This window comes from Osmia bicornis, chromosome 11 (genome assembly GCF_907164935.1).
Source record: "Osmia bicornis bicornis chromosome 11, iOsmBic2.1, whole genome shotgun sequence".
Taxonomy (NCBI): domain Eukaryota; kingdom Metazoa; phylum Arthropoda; class Insecta; order Hymenoptera; family Megachilidae; genus Osmia; species Osmia bicornis.
In genome coordinates, this window is record NC_060226.1 from 5628384 (window position 1) to 5653529 (window position 25146).

The 25146-nt window shown below is 42.4% G+C and overlaps 3 protein-coding genes across 5 annotated transcripts; 2 read left to right on the forward strand and 1 right to left on the reverse strand.

Moving 5' to 3' along the window:
* Positions 1–654: 654 nt before the first annotated feature.
* On the reverse strand, positions 655–13361 carry LOC114875939 (dynein axonemal heavy chain 7). The gene is made up of 25 exons (XM_046287690.1): positions 13048–13361; positions 12514–12987; positions 11956–12336; positions 11458–11894; positions 11267–11382; positions 9803–11188; positions 9545–9736; positions 9337–9468; positions 8211–9266; positions 7958–8122; positions 6645–7883; positions 6238–6426; positions 5096–6174; positions 4838–5029; positions 4541–4767; positions 4101–4471; positions 3797–3977; positions 3382–3680; positions 3126–3290; positions 2815–3055; positions 2423–2742; positions 1745–1979; positions 1533–1684; positions 1172–1453; positions 655–861 (listed from the first exon to the last, which is right to left on the reverse strand). The coding sequence occupies exons 1-25, from the start codon at positions 13344–13346 to the stop codon at positions 655–657; spliced, it is 10017 nt and encodes a 3338-aa protein (XP_046143646.1). The 5' UTR covers positions 13347–13361.
* Positions 13362–16273: 2912 nt separating this feature from the next.
* LOC114875931 (elongation factor Ts, mitochondrial) lies at positions 16274–17849 on the forward strand. 2 transcript variants are annotated; one of them, XM_029186795.2, is made up of 4 exons: positions 16274–16339; positions 16710–16865; positions 16928–17456; positions 17535–17849. In XM_029186795.2, exons 2-4 carry the CDS (start codon positions 16710–16712, stop codon positions 17756–17758), a joined length of 909 nt encoding a protein of 302 aa, XP_029042628.1. In that variant the 5' UTR covers positions 16274–16339; the 3' UTR covers positions 17759–17849. The 2 variants fall into 2 exon arrangements, with proteins under 2 accessions (XP_029042628.1, XP_029042629.1); XM_029186796.2 differs by lacking the exon at positions 16274–16339 and adding an exon at positions 16352–16510.
* Positions 17850–17935: 86 nt separating this feature from the next.
* LOC114875970 (villin-like protein quail) lies at positions 17936–25132 on the forward strand. 2 transcript variants are annotated; one of them, XM_029186885.2, is made up of 11 exons: positions 17936–18080; positions 18153–18987; positions 19455–19985; positions 21847–21939; positions 22054–22170; positions 22307–22647; positions 22998–23760; positions 23830–24016; positions 24086–24334; positions 24412–24708; positions 24769–25132. In XM_029186885.2, exons 3-11 carry the CDS (start codon positions 19968–19970, stop codon positions 25116–25118), a joined length of 2415 nt encoding a protein of 804 aa, XP_029042718.2. In that variant the 5' UTR covers positions 17936–18080; positions 18153–18987; positions 19455–19967; the 3' UTR covers positions 25119–25132. The 2 variants fall into 2 exon arrangements, with proteins under 2 accessions (XP_029042718.2, XP_029042717.2); XM_029186884.2 differs by lacking the exons at positions 17936–18080; positions 18153–18987; positions 19455–19985 and adding an exon at positions 21229–21384.
* Positions 25133–25146: the final 14 nt, after the last annotated feature.

Here is a 25146-nt window from a genome sequence, read left to right on the forward strand (position 1 = left end):
TTCGAAGATATAATTTATCTCAGTTGCACGAGACACCCCGTATACTTACCTCTCGTACCCGTTTACTCATCCTACTGTTTTTTCATCCCTCTCCACCTCGTCTCTCCTCAGCTTCGCCGACCATCCTATCTGCCATGGACGTACGTTGCCTTCGAAATCTCTTCTGCACCTGGCTTACCAGTTCTCGATATAGCTGGCAATATTTACGGTAAACGTTTGCAAAAGGAATCTCGATTTCGCGGCGGATATACGGCGTCGTCGGCGATATCGAAAATCGGTGGCTGCTTGTATTTCGCTTCTCCCTACCGCGGGCTTCTTCTTTTTCCTCTCGCTTGCTGGGATCGTTTGAAGATTTTTTACAAAGACGTTAGACGCTCGATCGAACCTTGACAGAGAATCAAGCCTGGCTTGACCTGGATGTTTCGCCACCTGTTGTAAGAGCATCCTTAGGCGTGACGTTTCCGCTCTGTTCAACAGATTCGTTTTCAGATAACAAGAAAAGCAAGGTGGCATTTTCCTGAACTTTTCTGGAAGATTGTATTTTTACTTGCCACCCCTGAAATCGCTATTTCAAGAATCAAAACCAGTATCAATGGTTGAGGAAATTACGAGAAACTTTAAGAATTCTTATTTTATTTCTAGAGAAGATTCGGTTTAATCGGACAATTGGCAGAGCATAGCTACGCCTCGGAGGACCCAGTGTTCCGGTGGATGGTCCGTCGGGAGCCATATGGCGATTACGAAGTTCGTCGAGTGGCCGGTCGTCGACAGAACACCTCTTCTCTCTGTGGTCTTGTACACGGGACAGGTGTACGTTTCCTTTTCCTCCAATTCGTCCTTCTTCGTCGGTATCAGCCAAATCTGGCGAAAGAAAACGAAAGTAGTCGATCGTTTGAACGAATTTGATCGTGTACATTTGCCGCTCCGAGACCACAGACAAAACGAAGAAATTGTGCGAAGGATCCCGTTGCCTCGGTACACAGATTTTCTTTCTCTTCGTAGCAGAACACGAATCGAATGATCTTGTTTGCGCAACAATGAGAACTACAAATTTCTCTTGAAACGTTTTCCTTTCAAATAAAATCCTCCGTTTGCGGTACGTTTTCGAGAACGTTTGCGGAAGAAAGTACATAGGAAGCTAGGTAAATCGTAAAATAGGGAAAATACTTACATAGGGTACCGTATCGTAGAGAATCTTCGGTAAGGACTCGTCGAGTTTCATCGTCATCCTGTTGAAACGAGCTCCGTCGAGGAACAAACCGTAAATATAAACACCGTCGGCTGGTGCTTCCACGAGTACAGTCTCTTTCATGGGAACGAAATCGTAGATAAGCAGATCAATGGGTATCGAGTACTTTCTCGCGTAATTCTGACGTGCACCGGTGAGGAAGGCTTGGGTGAAATAGAAACCGGATATCCAGAAGGTGGTAGGTGGTCCTACGTCGTACCACGACTATAATCGTATCGAATTGAAAAATATTAACGTCGTAGTCTAAAATTAGACGGGATAAAACGAAAAGAAGGTGTAGAACCTGAAGAAAGTTCAGTCTCTTCAAGAAATCCTGTACGTAGCTACCCAAAGGCTTCAAAGATGGATAAGAGTTCCTCATCCACATCTTCGGTATCTTTCCAGTGATTATCGATACGTACACCTCTTCGAGGTCCATGTTCATCATCACCAGACCTTAGATTAAGTTCGTCTAGGCATGAAAAATCGATGAACAGGCTGAAACGTTAGTTTTACCTTTGATCGCTTTCTGAACGTTCACCAGGCTATTTCTGATCGTTCGCAGAAGCTTGTTGAATCTTCCCATTTCTTGGACCAGTACCGTGTTCATGCTTTGATTATACAACGTCGGGTATTTCTCCAGGGCGACGACAAGATCGAAATCGTTCGGTAACCTTGACAGAATATCAGACGTCACCTCGTACACGATCTCGTCGGCTGATTTTCCTCTGTCTGTTTCCGTTTCTCCGGTGTCCTAATTGGAGGACACAGAGAGGGCAAGAATGAGACGGGGGTGGGACGGCACAGAGCCTCGTTAGTCGTCGCACCGAATACATTTAAGCAATCCCATTATGTTTGTGAAACACGACGCGTACGCGTGCACCTAAATTGTCTCGAAATTAATGAACGAAGATAATGATAACGAGCATGATACCAGCAACGAGAGTTTGCTTCGCTAGAAAGAACGATATTTCTTTTCGAGCAAACTAGTTTTTCTGTCAGCTGGTGGTCATTACGAATAGGGTACTTTCTATAGAAAAATAGTTCTATAGAAAAATCAGCCATATTACAAATAAGGAATTCCTGAAATTTCTATTGTATCGATAGAACTCACCTTAAATTCCTCGATATTCTGTTGGATACCAATACAATTACATTTTTATGTCATATATTTCTAAAATCAATTCTCTTCATCCGTTCAATACGTCGTTGAAGTTTTCTTACCTGAGTAGCTAATATCGACGATAACATTAGAGTAGTTTCTTGCTGATCCTTGATGATGTCAGCGTTTTCGTTCATCCCGAAGACGCTGGGCGCGGTGGCCATCGGAAAAGATTTAATGTACTCGAGGAACTCGGTATGCGTGGTTACCACAGGCACGAAATATATTCCGCTCGGGTCAAACTGGTATTTCTGTTTCTCGATCACATCGGGGCAATAGAATTTCGTTAGGATCGTGTTCAAAGTTCTCCTGTCCCATTCGTCCGTCACACGACCACCGTAATTGCATTCACCTGAACGGCAGAGAACGATTAAATGAAATAAAATTTATGTAATCGTATGGATGGAAAATTAATATGGAATACCGGTCAGGTATTTCAAAGCAGTGTATTGCACGTCGTCGTATTGGTCGAGAAAGATCCTCAATTGCAAAGCGCTGATACGCAAATCGGTCTCGTTGAATTCGTACTGATTGTTCCATCCGATCGGACCGAATTTCCTTCGTTCCTGGACGATCGCGTGGAAGAAACACAGGGCGAAGAGGAGTTTCTTAAAGGTACCCTTCTGATTCGACGTATCAAAGAACTCGTCGTCGCATATTGGATCCTTTCGGTAACAGGATTACGATTTTCAATCTCACCGTACGATTCTATCTTACCTTTTCCCGTCGATTTACCTGCAGGAACGACCTGACTATGTTCGCTCGTAATCCCTTCGGCGGTTCGTTCGTCATTTTAACGCCGTTCTGAAGAACACTGACCGGAAAGTGTTCCACCGGATAACTCGTCAACCATAATCGAAAGTCGGGATGAACGGTCCCCGGGGTGAAACTCTCACAAATCTAAGAGAGAAAGCTCGCGATTACTTCTCGAATTTCGTTCGAACCAAACGTTGACCGTGTTAAAAGTTTAACGAGTAAATCGTCTGGTCACCTTCTCCAACAGCGGCATAAAACTCTTGGCAAGATGACAATTCTGGAGAACCACCCAGGTGCCATTTTTCACGCCATCGTCGATAAGCTGAGCGGCGATAACTCCTTGTCCTTGACCCAAAGACAAAGAGAACAGTCGGTTGGTGCCGAAACCCATATCGTCGGCGAATTTCAGTAGAACCGCCATGGGATCGGCGCCAGGCGTCAGCACGAATATCAGAGGAATGCAGGAATACGAATCCGAGAATGATGAGACAAGGTCGAAGGGTGGTGACTCGATATACTGTTTCCCTAGTTGCTCTGTAAAACAAAAAGAAATTAGAAACCATTGTTTCCTTGATAAAGAAAATACCATCTGCTTTCCTTTCCTAAGCTTTTTGTCCTCTCGTAGAAACATCTCGGCTGTTTCTATTCACCTTGTACAAATTGCTGAGCGGCAGGCACGACTTTGTCAGGACGAATACATCGCAGCACAAGCATCCTCTCGAAAGGGATGAGGTTTTCGTAAGGCACGGGGAACGGCAGTGTATGCGGTTCCATGTGATCAAAGACCACCTTCCAGGCGCTTATGTTTTTCGTGAACGTGTCTTTGAATCCCTGAACAAGAGAACGAGCATGAAGCAGCCTCGGTTCAGCCGCGAGAAGGATTTTTAAGAAAAATTTTTCCCGAGCTCTGTAGCCCCTGCTAAACAACTATTTTTCTTCCAACTTCAATCGTACCTCGAAACCAGAAACGCTGCTCAAACGGCACAATTCGTCCCAGGATTTCGACGGTAGCCATTGAGTGGGATTCGCGAAGGGATTCTCAAGGCCCACACCACCGGTCAACAGAAACATCCATTGAGGCATCGAGATCGCTCCCTGCTTGTTCAGCAGGTTCACCGAAAGCAACACCGAGAATAAAAGCTTGTCCTTCTCGAACAACGAGCGACATATGTTCACGTAAAGGGAGTACGTGAAGTGTTTCGTGAGGTCCTCCAATCGCTGCCCTATATCCTCGACATGTTCCGTATTATCGATCGTCTGTTTGAAGAGATTCATGAACCAGACCAAAGAGTACTGATACATCGGATCGATGTTCGCCAATATAGCTGCATAAAGAAATATTAATTATTTCTAATAACTTATTCGTTAAAAAAATAAGTTGTAAAGAGTAATACCGATGGTGAAGAACAGAACGGTGCTATAAACAGCAATAGGGGTGTACTCTAATCTAGCAGCGTCGATGGATTTTTCGGTGACCTCGGCGACCATTTGCTTAGCCAGAATCTCGTTCGACAACGTCTTCGAGGAGCTTAACACGCTGATCGCAGTCTCGTCCTCGAGAATGTTCTCCTGGGACGTCGACAGGACTTCCAGTATCTGATCCTCGATCTCCTTCAACATTCTAAAGGAACGACAATGGACCGATGAAGGTTGAGAAGAAACGCGAAGAGGAAGAAATAGAATAGGCGTACTTCTTGTTGGCGGCTCCTTGGACGATCAGCTGATTCTTCTCTGACTCTAAATCCGGCCTCTCCTTCGCTACCACGATACCCAACAGCTGATCCTCCAATCCGATCGGTGTGATCATGAAGTTTAACAGCGTTACTTTCACTGCCACTTCCGGTAGATAGTGTGGATTACGTAGTTTGGTCGTGATGTAGAATCTGATTAGAACACGATCATTCGGATGTTAAAAGGATTTATCGAAGAATAAATATTATAATGTTTACCGAAAGTGATCAGAGTACTCGATGATGGAATCGCCGATCTTAATGCACACAGCACCTCCAGCCCTGAACGTTTGCTTCATTAATAAGGACTCCAAGGCAGCGTCAAGTTCTTCGCCAACGTTCTCCAACAAAACTGGCTGTCCAAACTGCACAGCGTTCTCCAGGATCCTCATATAATCACTCTGGATCAGTCTGATCACGTTCACGCTATTATCTTTCTCCATGTTTTTGACCCATTTGTTAGCCTGACCTTGGGGATCGATCATCAACGGCCATCTTCTGGAATTCGTCACGATGATCCCGTTGTCTATGGAGAAGAGGTCAGTGGGCAAGCCGAAGATGTTCCAAGAACGTATGAGCACAGGATCGCCTAAGACCTGGGTCAGCTGATAGTCCTGGGTGCAAAACACGTTCAGGTCGGTGCAGATCTTCACCCAATCTCCGATCTGTTGCTGTCTGTACTGTGACGTGAACACGCCTAGGTATGCAACGATACCAGAACCTATGAGGATGTCCCCCGTCAGGATGTGATAGCGTTCACCAAGCTCTCTAGCAGTGTCAGACCATCTGGTGTATTCTCCACCTAGGCCTCCGATCAATTCCTTCGCTCTTCTTAACTTCTCTTCGCAGTCTTTCACCTCGTCGTTCATCGCCTGGTACTCGATTCTTCGTTGCTGCAAAAGTTCCTCCAGTTTCGCCAGCCTGTCTCTGACTTCCTGTAGCTGCCTTCTCTTCAGATTCAACTGGGCCATCGCTACCGAATAGTCGGCTTCTGCCTTAGCCAAAGCTTGCTTCTTCGGTGCTACTATCTTGGCCACCTGGTCGTACTCTGATAACGCGAACACCCATCTGCAGAGACCTTCGCAGGCTGTAGAAACTTGTCTGACCCTCTCCGGGTCGAAATTCGGGTTCGTTAGGATCGTAGTTCGGATCTTCGTCATGATCTTCTCCGAGATGTTATCCTTGTCGAATAACAATAAGGACTCGAGGAACTTCATGTCGCTTAGTAGACGAAGTGAAGCTTTCCAGTAATCGTCCACCGTGCCTTCTGGGGTGGAAACCTTCTCTGGTTTCACGTCCTGATGGAATCGTTCAGTTTAGATCTAGGTTTTGCTAATAGTCCTTGGACTGGTAAAACGAACCTTCAGTATGCAGACTGCTTCCATAACTAATCGAACACCGGCTGGCGGTCGTTTCATGGATCTCACTATTTGAATATCCTGCGGGGTTAAAGTGTTTAAGGCGTCGTTAGCCGCGTTCAGTATCGGCATCACATCTTGCAAGTCGGCGTCGCATTCCGCACGAATGCCATCCGCTTCGTGTGCCACCACCTGAAGTAATCGGGAAGCGGTTCAAATGAAATTTTTACGAATTTTTAAACTACCCTTTGTACAGTGTTCATAATTAATTAAAAGTAACAAGGCATAAAGTGGAAGGAACCAAGTGTTCTTGAAGAATTCAGAAAGCACGAAGAAATCTCAAGAGCTGTATAGCCAACAGGCTGGTGAATAAAATCAAGTGACCGTGATATTCAGACGCAACATCTTACCATAGCAGCCTCCTCGTCCATCTTGACGACTTGCTCCATGGCTGCGACCTCGTCGCTCTCCTTTTGAACGTTGAGGAACATGGCCTCGACGTCCTTGGCAGCGATAAGCAGCTTCGGTTGCAAAGCAACTAAAATCTCCTGCATCTTCTCCACTTGCTTGTGAGTACTGTCCAACCTTTCCAGACCCGCCTCGTACCTCTTCTTCCCGTCGATCGTCGCCTTCCTCTTTTTCCTCAGCAGATCCTTGAAAGTGTTGATGAGCTCCAGGTACGAGGTGGGCGTGACGTAGTTGTGCCTCTTGGTCTTCCTAAGGAACTCGTGCGACAACTGCTGGGTGGAGGTGTGAAAGTATTGACACATCTCGATGCACGCGGTTTCCTCTTTCTTCGTCAGATCAATTTCACCTAGAAACTTAGTTGCCACAGCTAGTAGTGCGTCCTCTGGCCAAGGTTGAAGCCAATCTATCGTGCAACAATTGACCAAAGCTGGAAACTTTCGAATCCTGACGCGAAAATTATCACCTATCGGCGACATAGTGACGACCACGTGCAGATGCTCGCGGACCGTCTGCACGAAGAAGTTGAAGAGGGCCACAGGACTTCCGTCCGTCTGCATGGATCTGTCCCTTTGACGATCGATCACGCGCATCTTCTCGCAAATGTCGGACATCTCGTCGGGGGCGAATAGGTTCGGTACCTCTCCGGAATTTAACAAGTTGCTGATGTCTTCTAAGAACGATTCTTCTTTGATTTGAGTGTCCATGAAGAGGAAGACGGTGTGCAGCTCACTAGCGGCGCTCTTTTTTAAGATACTCTTCAAGTCCTCGTGCCATTCGTGCCGGCCGTACTGCTGTGACATTTCTACCTGGAACAGCTCGTAGTCAGCGATATGGGCTGCTAGTCTGGTCAGTGATTGCCTTCCGGAACCACCGACGCCTATCAACAACGCGTGACTTCGGGGCTGCATCATCACTCGACAGATCTTCGACAGATGTTCCACCGCAAATCTGAGGAAACGCGAAGAAACATTGAAATCTCTCTTACGATACACCTGTGCGAGTACAAACCGGAAAAGTACGAGATTCATCGGTGTCCTTGAAATGGAATTGTACTCTGCGAGGTACTCCTCAACCACGATCGCCAGGCGATCCAAATCTGCCACTTCTAAGTACAATTTTCGATCAGCCAATGGGTCCTCGAAATCGCAGTAGATCAGATTTCGAAGCTCCATTTCTGTCACCTAAATAAAAATAAAATAATCGGAAAATTTCAAAGATTGATTATATCATTAAATGAAGAGCGTACAGAGATAGCCGCATCGCCGAGTAAATTTTGGAACATGTAATTCAAATCATCCTCCATGTGTTCCGACAAAGTTTTTCGTATCTGCTCGACGAGCCATTTGATGTCCATGTCGTCGATCAATCGATCCCCATAAACGCGTAGCACTTCGTGTACCCATAATCGTTTCATACCGATCTTAAAAACAAGCAAGCCTTGTTAGATTCCTTCTAAGATTTCCCTGAGTTTCCCTCGCGATCTTCTTCGAGGTCTACTAAATACCTACAGGTTCGGTGACAGTTTCAGGCGTGGACAACAGCACTCCTTGAATCACCCTCGAGAAGTCTCGCAGGTTGAACAGGTAATGGCACTTGGCTGGAGTCGGTAGAAGATGCTTCCTGGTCTCCTTATAAATGTCTAGAGTACCTTGAACAATGCATTCAACGATCGGACGGAAAAAATCGGGAAACTCTTTGCTGTCCAAGTGCCAGGACACCAGGGCGGTGAAGATGGTGATAAGAACGTTATCGGAGAACTCAGAAATGCCCAGGGTGACGAAGTGTCTTTTGAATCTTGGTGTAACATCCAGTCCCCCGGATGGAGGACCCATGGCGCAAACCAATTGAACGTCCACCAGCTGTATCGGAGTTACTTCTTTTAAATCGTACCACGTCCAGTGATCCAGCCATTGTCTTAGCAATTCTATGGGTGGTTGGGCACCGTATTCTTCCTTCTGAGGCATGGAAAGATCGTCCACGAAGACCACCCAGTATTTTCCTGGAGGAGCTCCGTAAAGTCCCTTTTTCCTTCTATCCAATTTGTTCATGATGATTTCCTGAGTTTGATTAGCGCTCGTTTGAGCCGAGAATATCACGAACAACGGCTTGAAGGTTTCTGGATCGTTCTTCTTCAACAGGAAGTCCATTATGTAGACGGACTTGCCGGTACCAGTTGGACCAACCAATAAGACAGGCTTTTGATGACAGATTAACAATTTGAACAAGTGCACGTATCGAACGGTCTCAATCGTCTGGACAATGATTTGATTGACTGGTACGTCTTTGGGTATCGCTGGGAGGTCTTGCAAATCGTCCAACCACGGTCTCCATCTTCCTCTGCCCTCTTTCACGTACTTGTAATCGAACACCAGACCCGTCAACGGCAAATTCACCACGTACGGTTTCGACGGGTCCGTGACCTCGTCTGATACGTCGAAACGTTCCCTGGCATCCTCAGGAAATTCTCTCTCGGTCAACGCTCTGAAAAGATCGCTGAACCAATGGCGAGAATCGGCCGTTAACGTGCCACCCATCGACCAAATGCAAGAGAAGAAGAAGCAACCCTGAAGGCCAGGATATAATTTGAGAATTCGTATTTCGTTGAAGGAACAAATCGAGGATAACACGTTTTACCTCTATCTGCGCCCTCATGTCTAGATCCGATAAGGTATGAAGATACTTCTCGTCGTGGAAATCGTCGAGGAAACAATCGAACAGATACATCAGCGACCTAATCACGTTCGCCTCTGGCATTTTAATCAACTCCTAGAAATAACAGAGGAAATTGTTTAGACAGTTTAGATTGATATATTTATGAAAGACGTTTCTATCGAACCTTCACTTCGAATCGACCAAGTAGACGCAGAAGAGGTGGACAGAACCTAGCATACATTTCATGTAAATGAATTTTAATGTGCTCGGTGAAGGTAGATGGTAAAGTGTTCAACCAGGAAGTTAAAAGCGGTGTCCAACCAAGGCTGACAGGCTCCATGTAAATCATACCGCACCTCGACACGGTCGCCGGTGATGCGACCTGAATTCCAATTAACCGTTCAAGAATAACGAGCCATCAAGTATGACCTATTAAATCCATACTCACCTCTAAGTCCATCGGTTCGAAGATCAGATTCGTAGTGGGTGACAGCTGTATTATTTCCCCGGAGGTCAGACAAAGCTTTTTATTGTCGTCCAACACTGTGTTCATGTTCTCGATCCAAAGGGCGTCGACCGGTCCGTCGAACACCAACCACTTCCTATTCGAGTTGGTGGACGTTGCGAAAGCTCTGTAGCTGACAGCCAGCACGCCGTCGCTCCATTCGTGCGAGGCCGGATCGAACTGACCGTATAATTGGCCCATGGTGATCGCTTTCGGATTGATAACCGTTATCTCCACCCTGTGTTCCTCCATCAGTCCTCGTTCCTCTAGTAAACCTAGACAACTGGCCAGCATCCTGTACGCGGACGTCTTGCCCCCGAACGGCAGACCAACGATCATGAAACCGTGTCTGACGATCATCATCTCGTATATCTGTTGGATCTTCTGCAGGAAGAAATCGGTGCATTGGATATTAGCCGCGTCGCACGCTTCCTTCGTGCACGCGTTCAGGTGAGTGTAATCAGGTGTCGGAAGAACGACGCCGGGGAACAGATCCGAGGCGATACCCTCGAACAGCGGCAGATCATGCACGAGGAACTTGGGCAAATTCACGTCGAGTATACTCCTCAGCATCAGTATATCCTCGGATTCCTCGGGATATCTCAGCTTCAGATTACCAGCTGCGATCAGCACAGACTTGACAGCTCTCATACCGTAATCGTAATGATGCTGACTGCTCAACTGTTCCGAGCATAGCCTGTAAGCGGTGACGATCTTCACGGCCAGAGGCCTGCCGTTGTAGAAACCGTACGAATAAAGGGTATTCTCAGCGATCAACGCGTAATCGGGTACCATCATGGCCACGGGACGGAACAACGCTTTCAGATTGTCCGGTAACTCGGATCTACCGGCGTAACCGGGATTCATGGTGATGAAAATCGCGCACGACGGGTTCAAGAAGATCTCCGTTCCTTCGAATACCATCTTCTCGGCGCCGCTGTTTATGGCGCGTTGAATAGTCAATATCTGTTGTGCTACCACGGACAACACTTCCAGATCGATCCGGTTGAACTCGTCGAAACAGGACCACGCGCCGCACGAAGCGAGTCCTTTGAAGAATTTTCCCAATGCCAGATAATCCAAACCCTCGGAACAATTGAATACGACGCATTGTTTGGCCACCGCCTTCGCGAGATCCTTGGTCGTTTCCGTTTTACCAGTTCCGGCCGGGCCTTCCGGTGCTCCACCGAGATGGAGGCTCAACGCGCCGAACAGTGTTCGGTAGCACCGATCGGTCAGAGGGGTGATCACCAATCTTGAGGAATTGCCTAGGTATTCGTAACCGTATCGTTGGCTTGAATTTATCATGTACGCCCACATGTTCTCCTCCTGAAATAGAAATCTTAATTACAAGAAATGTAACATTAGTATGATTCTTGCTTCTGATATAAGATACTCGTGTCTGACCAGCCAGTAATAACGCAAATGGCACAACCATCTGAAGTCCGTGTTTTTAATTACTTCGTCTTTGTAAAGACTCGCGAGCACGTCTTTCCCATGAACGTCCAGTGTAACCAAAGCCTCTGTAATTATAAATTAACGTGGTTTTTTAAAAAGCCATTTTTATATCGAGGATCGTGGCGTCATCCTCTAATCACCTAAGGTAATGCGACTTTGTTTCGGCAGTTTGCCTCTGATCAACAATATAATATCGTTCAGTTCGGTCTGACACTGGTCCAGATATCTCTCCAAACCTATCACACCGGATAACATTGATTCTTCTATACGTAGTGTCCAGTAGGTTTTACCAACGCAGAGGATCGTCTGACCGGGCCATTCCAACACCCAGATCCTCCTTGGTTTAGTGGGATACGCAAGTATCGCCTGTTCCACCACGTATCGCACGCTTTTACGCATTATTGTTTCCAGTTCGATCAACCATTTCTCCACTTGTCCTCTGGCAGCGGCAGTGGATATCGTGTCCACGAGATCAACCTCTTCATCCTCCGTTGACCTCATCGCCAACACTTCGAGCTCCTCGTTGAACTTCAGCCTGTCTATTCCCTCGAAACATTTCTTCAAGTGAGGTTGAACGCTGAAATTTCAGCATTACCTTATAGTTTCTACCAATTGATTAACGATTCGTTATTAATTACCGAGTAGGATCCTTGGTCTCCGAAAGGATTTCTAATAGCTCGTCGTTCGACAAAAAGAAGAATCTCGTGAAGAATAGACGTTTCTTCTCGAGATAATCGTTCAACCCCCTCTGTATATCCTCGAGCAAACCAAAACTCTTCTTCAATCGTTCTAACATCTTATCGATCTCGACGACGGAGAGAACACGAGGATCAGCGTGGACAGTCTTCATGATGTCGCGCCAAGTTTTGTCCACGGCCGAGAACTTTCTACCTTCCTCTGGCATTTGTTGTTGGATATCAGGCGACGAGAAGATCGGCTCCAAATACATCCAAATACCTTGTACGCGTAGCCATTGATCGAGAATATCTTGCAGCAGGTGCAGCTTGTTCTCCCACATCCTGTTCGTCCCAGGAAACGATTAATTTCACCTAATTCTCGCTAGCATTCTCGTTACATGGAACGGCAGCTTATAAGGATAACTCGGTATTCTACGAGAAACTAAATCAAGATCTGTGCCATGGTAAGAAAAAGGGAACAACTTATAAGCCTCCGTTAATTACAACGAACTTGCTTACAGTATCCTCGCCTCGAACGGTTTTATATTCGGCGAATTCTTGATGGTGACGGTTTTAACGATATGATCGTCCAGAAGTAATTGTATATCATCGACACCCGCAATTACGTAGGTCCCAGTGTCCTTGAAAGGGTTCACGGTGAAAGACAAATCGGCCCAGTCCTTCTCCATCTTGTCCATACCCCTTTCCAAGGTGCTCTCTTTAGAGGCGTTGTCCGAAATACTCTCGAACCTGTCGGCAAACACGGCCAGGCCCATCTCCAGGATCTTTGCCAACGTTAAATCCTCGTCGACTTTTATTGGAATGTCGATGATCGTCGATATTTGTTCCCAATGACGAGCCTTTAATCCAGGATTACCCAGAGTATAAATGATAGGCATATGTTCTCTGAACTTCTCGATCTTCTCCCGCACTGAGGCTGCCAGATTCTTCAGATCCGGCTCTTGGAAATATTTCTCCAGTTTGTAGATCGTTCTGTTCAAGTTTCATTGATCATTAATCAAGGGATTAAGTAAGAAAACAATAATGTACCACCTGTACGCGTATCCCACGTCGTTGTCTATCTGTTCAGGATCGAAAGAGCCGATCATCGAGTTCATCCATTGATCGTGCTTGTTCAAGAAATCGCAGATCGAGTCGAACAGCTGTTTAAAGGGTTTCAATTGATCGGCTATTTCCTTGCGACGAGGATACTGCGTGACTTCCCAGCCGAACGCAGCTTCCTCTTCGTTAAACTTGTCGATCTTCTCCATGGCAGTGATCAATCTGTTCTCCAGTACCTGTGCTCTCTTCTGGTACTTGAATACCTCAACAATGTCGCTCCAATATTGCATCTCTTCCACTTGCTTCGCATAAGACTCCAATTCCTCGTAGAATCTCTGATACCTAACTATCGAAAGATAAAAGAAGGAATTACATCGTTGCATTAATCAATCTCTCCCTGATGTTTATACACCTCTCAAGGCATCCTGAAATTCTATCGTCTTGTTCGCGATGATCGTTTCATTTTCATCCAAAACTTGGGGTATATTGTGGTACCACTGGAAAGCCTCGTTGTTCACGTTTATCTCAGTGTCGGTTAGCAGACGATAATCAGACAACATAAGGATGTGCTCCATTATGTCGCAAAGCTGGTTCTCTAGATTCTTCATGGAAACTTCTATTGCGATTTGAACGAACCTTTTAAGCTCCATCAGACTAGCTGTGTCGACGGGTATGCTCAAGGCACGCTCGGCTATGCTCTCGTATTCCTCGGCAACTCTAAACCGTTATTTTAATTACAATTCCGTAATTATACTTTCTTCGAATATACCGGAAGTATAAACAGGAGACTCACTTCTTAGCTGCGTTCTGATAGTTGCTCACCAGCTTGTCTGTAAGAAGATCTTTTATACGACCAACGTTCTCAACGATCGTTTCGATGAAACTCTTTCGAGACACCTCGAACAACCCACAAAACGCTGTCCTTTTGATTTTTATTGGTATATTCATCATAAAATCATGATAATACTTGATCACGTTCTCGTATTCCTCCAGTGTCTTGTTCTCGTCCTTTATGAATATTTCCATCTTACCGTACTCTTCCTCGTTATAAAAACGTTCGTATCTGCGAAAAATTATAACGTAAATTGCACGATGCAAACGATTTTTCCGTCTTTGATAATTACATCTGTAATTGATTCAATAGCTTTATGGGAATCAACTTCTCTCGCTCGATCAAATCAACGATGTCCTCTTTGAGTTTCTCCACGATGGGTTCCCATATTTTTGGCTAAGTTTCAAAGATATATGATAAATGTTGAATGAAAAATAAGGAATTAACGAGTGGAACTGGAATAGTAAGTCATTAATAATACTTTTAAGAAATCCCGTGGACCAGACCAATCCAAGTAAAGCTGGGTCTCTAATTTGTCAAATTGTCGGATAGTATCGCATAAGCGGTCCAAAATGCTGCAGAGAACCAGCTTAAAATCGTCGAAGGATGGGTCAAACGTGAGCTCATTGGAACGAACAACTATATTCAAGTTAAATACACACTTGACTGGCTGCAAAAAAACGAACAATTATCCCATTGTTCTTTCGAATCATCTGAAATATGCAATTTACTTTGCCAAAAATGATGAACTTCATAATATCGTCCAAACTATGATTACACGTGTACAAAAGCTGCGATTCCATCATTTTCGTAGTGCATCCAAAGAATCTTCTAAATCGTACGCGTTGCAATGGACTGGGAACCAGCTTCTTTCTATTATTCTAAAAAAAAAAAGAAGATGTAATACCTGAAGAAACAAAGGGAAGAACTATGAGTAGTTATCGATATATTTACCACAAGATATATATTTTGTATGCCATCGTACCAAGAATTAACCAGGGTCGATCTTGCTCTCCTTATTTGACGGAAAACCGTGTCTTTAAATTCCGTCAAGTCCCAACAACTCTTATGTTCTGCGATATCTTTCAAGTCGATCAATCGAAAATCCCTGGAAAAAAGATTCGTTTAACGCCGCGAAGAAGGAAGGATCATAAAGATAGGATTCTCTTACAGAAAACGGCAAACCCATTGTTCCAAAGTCATCTTCATGCATGGATTTAACAAGAACAAATTGTCTCGAAAAGTTTCACGGTACTTGCAAATTCGAGCCGTTAAATAAGGGAAAACACGCTTTATCTCGTCCACTTTGGTTCCTTCTTCTACCTGTTGAAACAAAAAAATCTGCCTTTATGAGATACTTTACGAGATCCCGTACGATCTATGGAACTTTTTCATCAAACCGCGCGTGAATCTTCCTGGAGAGGATTTTTCAGAGCATGCTCCAATATCGCTTTCTTGATGTTCCTAGTAAAAATATCTTTGATCTCGATCAGTAGACTTTCCGTGCAGTAATTGAAACGGTCCGTCAAACGGTACGGGACTAAATTCAATATCTTCTCTATCACGTCATCTTGAATCTGTACCGTGTGGATAGTATCGGCCCCGTCGTAGATGTAATTATAATATCGGTTCACCTCTTGATCGTTACTTAAATCTATATCTGCTTCCTCTAATTTCGGCTTAACGACAAGACTGACTACAAATCTGCGAATGAAATAAAGAAAATTTTTATTTTGGAACGCCTCCACTTCCGGTACCAACAAACATAGGTATCGCGTGATGTTCCATTCGACACCATTTATTTTTACCTAATGAAATTTGTTTATATTCAATTATACACCTTGTATAATTGCTATAAAGAGAAAGGTACCTTTGAAAAATTTAAATAGAGGCATCGAGCTGTTAATTTTAACAGGAAATCAAAATCATTAAAAAATCTAACCAACCTACGAAAGTTTTCTGTTTTCAATCGTTTCCCTGTATAAGTTTCTTGACGTTTACGTTCCAGTTGTTCTTTGTATTTTCTTTTACATCGTTTACATTCCATTAAATGTGGTGGCAAACAAAATAATGGCTCAATTTTTGTATCGACAATCTTTGGTAGGATTAAAACATTTTTGGTGCCCTTTTTCCGAGTCACCGGATGCGAAACACCTTCGCAAGAGGACACATCGTCGCAGTCGCATTCCATCCTGAGATTATTTATTGCAACAAGCTATTGAATAAATGAAAAATGTAACTTAAAATTGCATATTTGCTTGCAATTAAGTTATCACAATGAATTTAAACAATTATGAACAGTATAATTGAATAAATAAAATTGTGTAACTTTGAAAATTTGATTTTCGTACTACCTTGCAATCGAACTTTTAGTAACCGCAGAAGGCGCCACTTTCGGATATAGACTTCGCTGATTAAATGTTACATCTCGACGTTTAAATCGTATACACAGTAAGTATATTGTTGAACAATATTCCTTAATAATGTTAAACTTTCTGACATAAACAAGTATCTTGCACTATGTTTAAATGACTTAGAAATGCTGTTTCTGTCCATTTAACATCATTAGCTGGTGAACAGACTAACACCCGTGATAGCAATTGACTGCAGTTTCCAGGCAACGTAATTAATCGATTTCTATGGGATTTATACAATTTTTAGAATGAAATATTTTCTTTAGATTGACATTATTGTAATATCATTGCTTTAATTAATGTAATAATCGATATAATACTTATGTATTTCTAGGTTAGGTTTTACTAATGTAAAACTCAGTTTTTCTTTAAGTATATGAAATAACGCTACAAATGACGTGTTTCAGATGATTCCACGTCAATTATTTCGCACCATACATACAAATTATTTACTTTGCTATGGATCAAAAAAGACATTATTGAGCAAGTTACGCAAGAAAACTGGCTACACATTCGTGAACTGTAAAAAGGCATTAGAAATACATGAAAATGACATGGAAAAAGTAAGAAACTTACTGATATGCAATGTGTATAAGAACAGCGGTAATTTTTATCAATATTATAGGCTGAACAATGGCTGAATGAACAAGCTCAAGCCCAGGGTTGGGTTCAAGCAACAAAATTACAATCCAGAATAACTTCCCAAGGATTAATAGCAATGATTACTAATGACAAATATGGAGCACTTGTGGAAATAAACTGTGAGACAGATTTTGTTGCAAGAAACAACAAGTTTCATGATCTAGCAGAAACTGTACTTAACACTGTGTTAAAACAAGGAATGTCGCTTGAACAGAGTTCACTGGTCAATAAAACCATGTTGGATCCAGAGTCTATAAATGAGTTGGTTGCAAATGATGGTAAAAGCTTAGGTGACCATTCTGCTTTAACTATTGGAACTGTGGGAGAAAATATTAATATAAGACGCGCAATGTGCATGAGTGTTCAACCAGGTGTATATTTATATGGTTGCACTCATCCTGCTCCTTTAAATCCATTACCGTCGTCTTATGGACGGTATGGGGCACTGGTGGCTTTAAAGTCTAACAAGAAAAACGAAGTTTTAGGAATGCAACTTTGCCAACATGTTATTGGTAAATTAAGTTTATAGATTTGTTCACCATTACTTATAAAAATGTATTTTTTATTAATAATATGCGTTTCAATATTAGGTATGAACCCAATCAGGGTTGGAGATACAAAAGTTGATACACCCAATGAAAACATAGATGATGAACATATTATGTTATATCAAGAATTCTTACTTGATCCTTCTTTATCTGTCCAACAGTTGTTGCAAAGTGAACAAGCTGAAATTTTGGATTTCGTACGTTTCGAAATGGGTGAAACATTTAACAACAAACAAGCATTAGATTCCGTGGAAACTTGTGGTTGAAATACAAAACAATCTCTTTACTCAAAAATTTTGTACATATGTTAAACAAATGTATTGTTGCTTTTTCACGGTAAAAGATATACACGCATTATATTCGTTTATTACTTTAGTGTAAGTAATGTACTGAACTGTCGCATTTTTTTTATTGTTCATAACTCGTTATAGCGGACTCGAAAATTAATATAAATATAATATAAAAACTAAAATATCTTATCAATAGGTTTCACTTATTGTTCAATGCAATATAAATCATATCAAAAAGTGGAATCAATTCAGTCAGTAATACAATGGTTAAGGTGTAAGGAGCTTTACGTCTAAAATTGTAAATAATATTTATGTTACTTCTTCTCTTCGTTTTCATTATTTATAGCACACGTATTATTCGAAGACTTAGATTTGTTTCTTTTTCGCATGAGTCTCACAGATTTCCAAAGCCACATCCGTGAGTCTTTCTTCCAGTAGGGAGCAATATCTTCCGGGGGATGCATAACGCCCTAAAGCATCCCAAAATTTATCAACAGTGAACTCTACGATACCGATCATCAGATAGATCTACAGATCGTACTTGGAAATTCAGAATATTGGATTGTTGAAGAGCTTTCCGACAAGACAATACATCTCTGGGGTTTAAGTCATATAATTCTTGTTCCGTGTCCTCGGATGGTTCAGTCTGGGCATCGCTCGTTCGTCGAATCGGTATTGGATCCCTTCTGTATTCAGTTTCTGCCTCTAACTCTAAACGTTCAAGGGCCGATGTGAAGCTCCTTGATTCCTTGCACTTACCAAAGTTTGCCTGATATTAAAATTTATTTTTCTTCGTACAAATGAAGAATATTACAATGTCAACAACTATGTAAACCTGTACTCCTTGAGAACAGACATTGCATCCAAGGGCGCCCGACAGGCATATATCGCTCATAGTCTTTGACAAGATATTTCTCTCATCCCATGCCAAATTCTCAACTACTCATAAGAAAAAAATGTGTAATTAAACCTCCATGAAACATAGGGATAAATGAAATAAGAGAAACAAACCACTGGAATGATCAGACTCATCGTTTTTCCAGTCCATCAGTTTCTTCCACTACGCCATATAAAAGAAAGTTAAGAAATGTCTTTGTATTTTGTAAAAATTAACTGACAGATTCCATTTCGGCTATGAAACAACGCTGTAGTAAGGTTGTAATAAATGAGCGACTGTCGTGTAATTGTTCAAGCCTATCTACAGGGTGAGTCAGTTATCAAAATTATTTTTGAATTTCAAATAAAAGGGCGCTTTGAAAATGGCGTTACTGTCACCATCTAACATCAAGTGATGAAGCTAACAAAGTAGAAAATTGCTACTTTTTCAAAATAAGGGATATTTGTGCTTTATTGGCATACATAAAGTATTCTGCAATCATGCATATCAATAAAATATAAATTTTCTAAATAAAAACAACTTTCTGTTTCGTTAGTTCCGCCATTTACTCTTAGATGGCACTGGTGGTACCATTTTTAAAATCCGCGCTCTAATACAAAATTAAGAGGAACAAACATTTCCTTAAACATAACAATACAGATTTATAAATACTTCAAAAATTCAAACAGCTTTGTACTTCTAAAGATGAGGAAATGTCTGTCACGCTTAATCTATCTAATATTACATCTGCCTATAAACCCAATTACTCTTTATCCGCATAATCTCTTTTTCCAGAGAAGGAAAACATAAAACATGTTTCATACCGTCTATATCAAGTCGTTTATATCGTAAGCAAATATCATAAACGCATTCCTAAGCCACGCTCTTGATCTTCCTCTAAAAGGAGACCAATAATCGCTATGGTGTATCCATTATTCGAGCTAAGAAAAGAAAAAAAGCAAAGCTAGATTGTAAAGGACGCGAGATGACGCTTGGAAAGGTACAGGACAGGTGTTCCCTAACGAGATGTATGCGAGATAGAACCGATGCCCGCATGGCTCAACGCGTATTCATAAAGTCCTCGGTGGTCACGGCTGGCCGACCGGAGTTCCGGGCCCACTTCCGGACGTGTCCGCACCGGTACGGTTTCTTTTTTAACTCAAGAACGCATCGTTTCAGTTCTATCAGCGTACAGTTAGCCGGTGTTACCTCGTGGCATACACCTTCTCCTTGCTTCTTCGCGCATATCGCCACGGGATCGTACATGCGTTCCTTTAAATCGCCCGAAGGATAAACAGGGAGAGAAGAATGGATTTCTCTAGACGGGTGAGTCTGCAGAAAAGCGTAACTATCGCGTAACTGGTGCAACAGGTACCAGAAATACCATCGTGGCATTTAATGACCATTAAAGTGATCGATCATTTATTTATTTTTTTTTTTTTCTTTAAAAATTTACATTAAATCTTTTGTTTCGGGAAACTTGATTTCTGAATGGAAATCAAGTGTACCTACGATAAGCAAATCGTAATGAGGTCAGCAGTGATCTCATAACAATCAATGCGTCGATCAGAAAATCGAAAGGAAACAACCGTAAAGAAACCCGCCAAAATCTTCTTAAGTTCAACAACCACAGATTTTCACTTCCGCGAAACTTTAGCAACGAAACATCATCGCGGACGACGAGGTGGGCGTGCAGCAGTGTAGTCACCACTTCCTGCCGCAAATGATCGTCGCAGACGAAACGCGAACAATAAACGTGCATGCATATGAAGACAACGTGTGGGCATGAATGAACGCGAAGATACATCTGCAAAGACAATGGCTCGTACGATCGTTGCACTTTGCATCACCTATATTGATGAGCAGGTTTCTATGCGCTAACTGCAATCTGCGTGCAAGCTGGAAGGGTAAACAGCCTGTTACATCACCGGTGCTGAAATATTCCTAGTTAAAAGAGGATAACGCAACGCGCGTCTAAGAAAGCGTGGAGCAATTAATTTTAAGTTGAAACGAAACACGCGAGGGAAAGACACGAAAGAAATTAGTTCAATAGCATTATAATGATTTATTCAAAGATTCATCATCAATCACATATTGAAATATTTAAATTTCTTTATTATTTCGACCTATAATTAAAATTTTAATTACACTCTTTTTTTCTATTCCAAATTTGTCTTCTCTGCAAAATTCGAGACGTTGATGACCCCCTGGATACATTAACGCGTTAAACTGTGCCGCGTCCACGCACTTATACGAAAACAATACATATATTTCTGTACATCCGTTTCGTCGTAACACTTATTCCTACGTGTGTATCCTGTTCAGTCGAAACATCATTGACCGTGAAAATAACACGGCAATTAATCCCCGATAAAAGTAAGGATTAGGTTTCGCAAATTGTATTTTCACACAGCTCAGCTACGATTATGTACGATATACCTGATACGTGCGAATGTGTTCCCACACATACGCGCACGCGAACGATTGCGGATCACCTGTGATTAAGTCCTCCCGAGGACCTCGGTCTCGCGAGTTCTCATACCCTAGTTTTCTGCCAGCAACCGTTCGGTGCGAGTCCAACGATCGTGTTTCTCCGTTGCGAAATTCACGCTCGCATCCGTCATTCCGAGAGCCGGCGTTCGTTCGAATTTTAAATAAATAATAAAGGATCGATCGATTCTATCAAAGTGATATGTCAGAGCCATCGGGAAAGATCGAAGAAACGGTGTGTAATTAGGGAATACAATAGGGAATTGAAGGAAGAAAGCGTGAGAAGAATGTGTTACAATGATACCGTGTCGCTCTGTGAAATTTTGATAGTATAGAATTGTAATTGTAAAATAAAAATTTGTGTTATTATCTGTGTAGACAGGTCAATTCAAAAATGAAAAGCAAAAGGAGTGTATTGATACGTGCCAAAGGAAATGAAAGCTGGCACCGCGTTATCTCACGAGCTATTGAAACTATCATTTTATTGATCGTTGTTTTCTACTTTTTCTCCGATATCGCACACTCCTGAAATTACGAATCCTGATAATAATGTTACGGGCAAAGTTTCAGGAGCGAGCAAAGAAAAAGCACTCTAAGAACTCGTTTGAACATGAAACAGAATTAACCGTAATATCGTTCGCGTAAAACTCGTTCAAAGTATTTAATGCTTTCTTTTTTTAAATTTGATGCACCGCAGGACGACAGGAGTTGCCGTTCGGATGACTCTAACGGTGAAGTGTTCAAGAATGTCCCCAGGAACAGCAGCACCTTTCGCATTTGGAAGATTGAGGTAGCGTAACAGTCGAAAAGAAAAAATTAATTGCCATTTTTTTGTTATTATTTCAAGCAGTTAAAAGGGTGAAAGTGTGAAATACGAAATTGCCTTTTAATGTTCGCGCAACAGGGTTTACGAGTTACAGCCGTCACAGGAAGTAATATGGGATATTTCCTCTCGGAGTTGGCGTATATCATCTACGCGGTTTCACCGAAAGACGGTCCACTTCCTTATCCTGGAATGCCGGTAATTTTATTTTATTCCTTTCTCTCATTCTTTTCAGCCTTTTCAATTTAAAGTTAATTAAGATTTGTGGGAACTAAAATAAAATGAACATATAGTATAAGAAATATCTAATAAAATAAATATAATTCATTAACAGGTGAAAGAATTAAAATCCACCCCGATTGTCCGTGTCATTCACTTCTGGATCGGATCCACGTGCGATTCCACGATTTCCGGGGCAGCCGCCCTTCGTGCGGCCGAACTAGACTCTCAAGTATCCGCTACGATTTTATCAAGGGAAGCACAAGGCCGCGAAAGTCCAAGATTCTTGGCATACTTCCGGCAACGTCTCGTTATCGAGAATTTTCATTTCGAAACACCATCGTGCACGTTGCACCGAATAACAGGCGTCGCGGTTCCCGTTCTGACCGAACTGGAAAAGGTTCATTGGGACCATTTCAGTTCGCGAGATGTTATTCTCGTGGACGTTTTATCCAAGTGAGTAAACCAGATATTGCTGCATCGAATGACTAATAATCTTGTTGAATTAATGATTCATTTCACTAATGCTGATTTCCTAACAATCCAGCCTTAATACCATTGTTCGTATCAGACTAATCTTGCGCTAATGATCTTGTTTAACAATGGGCGGACTTAAAATAACGAAATGAGGTGTAATTTAGACCTCTCTTGGGTAAATGAAAGTTGGGTAACAGAAGATTGTAGAGTAGGCTCTCTCAAAGCAGAAGACAAATGTTGACAAATTTCTCCCTTTACCTTTATCCTTAGCACCATTTCATATACATTGAATTATTATTAAAATAAAATATGTTATGGCATTAAAACAGGGGGATCGTGTTCCTTTGGCTGGGTTCACTGTCAGACCCGTTGCACAAACGACACGCAGTCAGCATCCTAGAGTCAAGAAAAGGAAACAACAATGGTCGCATCGTAATTGTCGATGACGGTTACGAGCAAACGCTACCCGAAACAGACAGACACCTGTTCGACAGCATTTTAGATCCATCCACCAGGATAGTAAAGCCTGATCGTCCTTACAGGGTCAACGTCCCAAGCCCCGTGAAATTGTACAGATGCAGCGAGCAGTCTGGTAAATACAAAGTCGCGGAATTAAAATCTGGACCGATTCTCCGCACGGATCTCACCTCCGAGTCCGTGTATCTGATCGACCGCGGTGAGGCCGGTGTCTGGGCATGGGTCGGGCGCGATGCGAATGCTCGAGAAAAGTTGGAAGCCATCCGCAATGCACGTGGATTCGTTAAGAAGAAGAATTATAGCAACGGTGTGTCCGTTGAGAGAGCGGTCGAGACCCAGGAACCCGTAGAGATGAAGGCGTTGGTCAGGGGATGGGAAACAACGAAAACCAGACCGCTTACTTTACCTGTGAACTTCGAGCCTGATTACATGAACGAAAGGCCTAAAATGGCAGCTGAATGCCAACTGGTTGACGACGGATCAGGTGAAAGAACACTCTGGAGAGTGAGCCGTAAAGAGGGAATGGTTCAGCTGGAGGATAAAGGAATATATTATGCGGAAGCCTGTTATGTAATGTGTTACAAGTACGGTCAAGGTCGCAGGAGTAAAACCATCGTACGTTCATTTACATGTGCGAAGAAGAAATTGTGTAAATTTTAAATTGATACAACGACGATGTTTCAGGTGTACTGTTGGGAAGGTGTTCATTCTATGAACGCGGATAGAGAGGCCGCTTTGGAGACAGCTTGTCGTTTAGCGGAAGACACCTCTGGACAATTGGTAAAAGCATGCCAGGGTAGAGAACCACATCATCTACTGCAAATTTATGATGGGAAATTGAAGATATTAGCTGGAGAACATCGTGATTCTCGTAAGCCACTAATGAACTTTCCATTGTTTTCACTTTATATGAAGATTCTTTGCAATCTCTATTTTGCAGCGCCTGAGAAGTATCTCGTTAAAGTTTTCGGATCAACTCCTTACACTTCTAAAGCTGTCGAAAGACCTCTCAGAGCCAGCAGCCTTGATTCCAGTGGAGTTTTTATTCTGTTTTGTAACACGCCTGTAGTCTGGTGCGGTGGTAAAAGTACCGGAGATGCTAGACAAGCATCCAGACGACTTGCACCCAGAAATGCAATTCTGATGATTGAGAATAACGAGGATGATGAGTTCTGGGCGGAAATCGGAGGTTGCATATACTTCTTCTTCTTCTTCGTTTGTTTTAATATTTCACTTGATTCAATCTAATACTTTTACTTCCACAAGGCAAAGGCACTTATATCACAGAAACGGTTGATGATGGAGAAGAGTTTGAGAAACACCTGTACCAGTGTTTAACAGAATGCGAAACGTTCGTTGGTGAAGAAATTCTTGGATACAGTCAGAATAATCTTCTTCCAGAAGCTATTTGGTTGCTGGATGCTGGTAACGTGATATGGATTTGGATTGGAAAGTTTTCCGCTCCTAAATCGTTGAAAGATTGTATACAAGAAGGAATTACATTTCTGTACAATCATCCAGCTGGTCGAGATCGAAATACAACAATCTCTGTGATTAAACAAGGTACAGTAATATTATACGTCTATGAAAATATTGTAATAAAAATTGTCTTGCGTTTTTTAGGAATAGAACCTTCAACGTTTATAGGACTTTTCGATAATTGGAACTATAATTTACTTAGAGAATACAAATCGTTCGAAACGTTTTGCACGCTCTTACAAGACAAGGAATCAGTGCCTAAGATACAAACGTTATCAAAATCATCGAGCGACTTCGACAGTTATGTAAAATATCCTCTTTCTGTTTTGAAAAATGATCCGGAAAAGTTACCGCCCGGTGTCGATGTTGTTCGTAAAGAAATGCATCTTACTTTTGATAACTTCATTGCAATTTTTAAGATGCAACCTGACGAGTTTGTAAAACTTCCTGGTTGGAAAAGGCAAAGGCTCAAGCAATCAGCTGGGCTTTTTTAACATTTATTCGTAGATTTTAAGCTTTTGT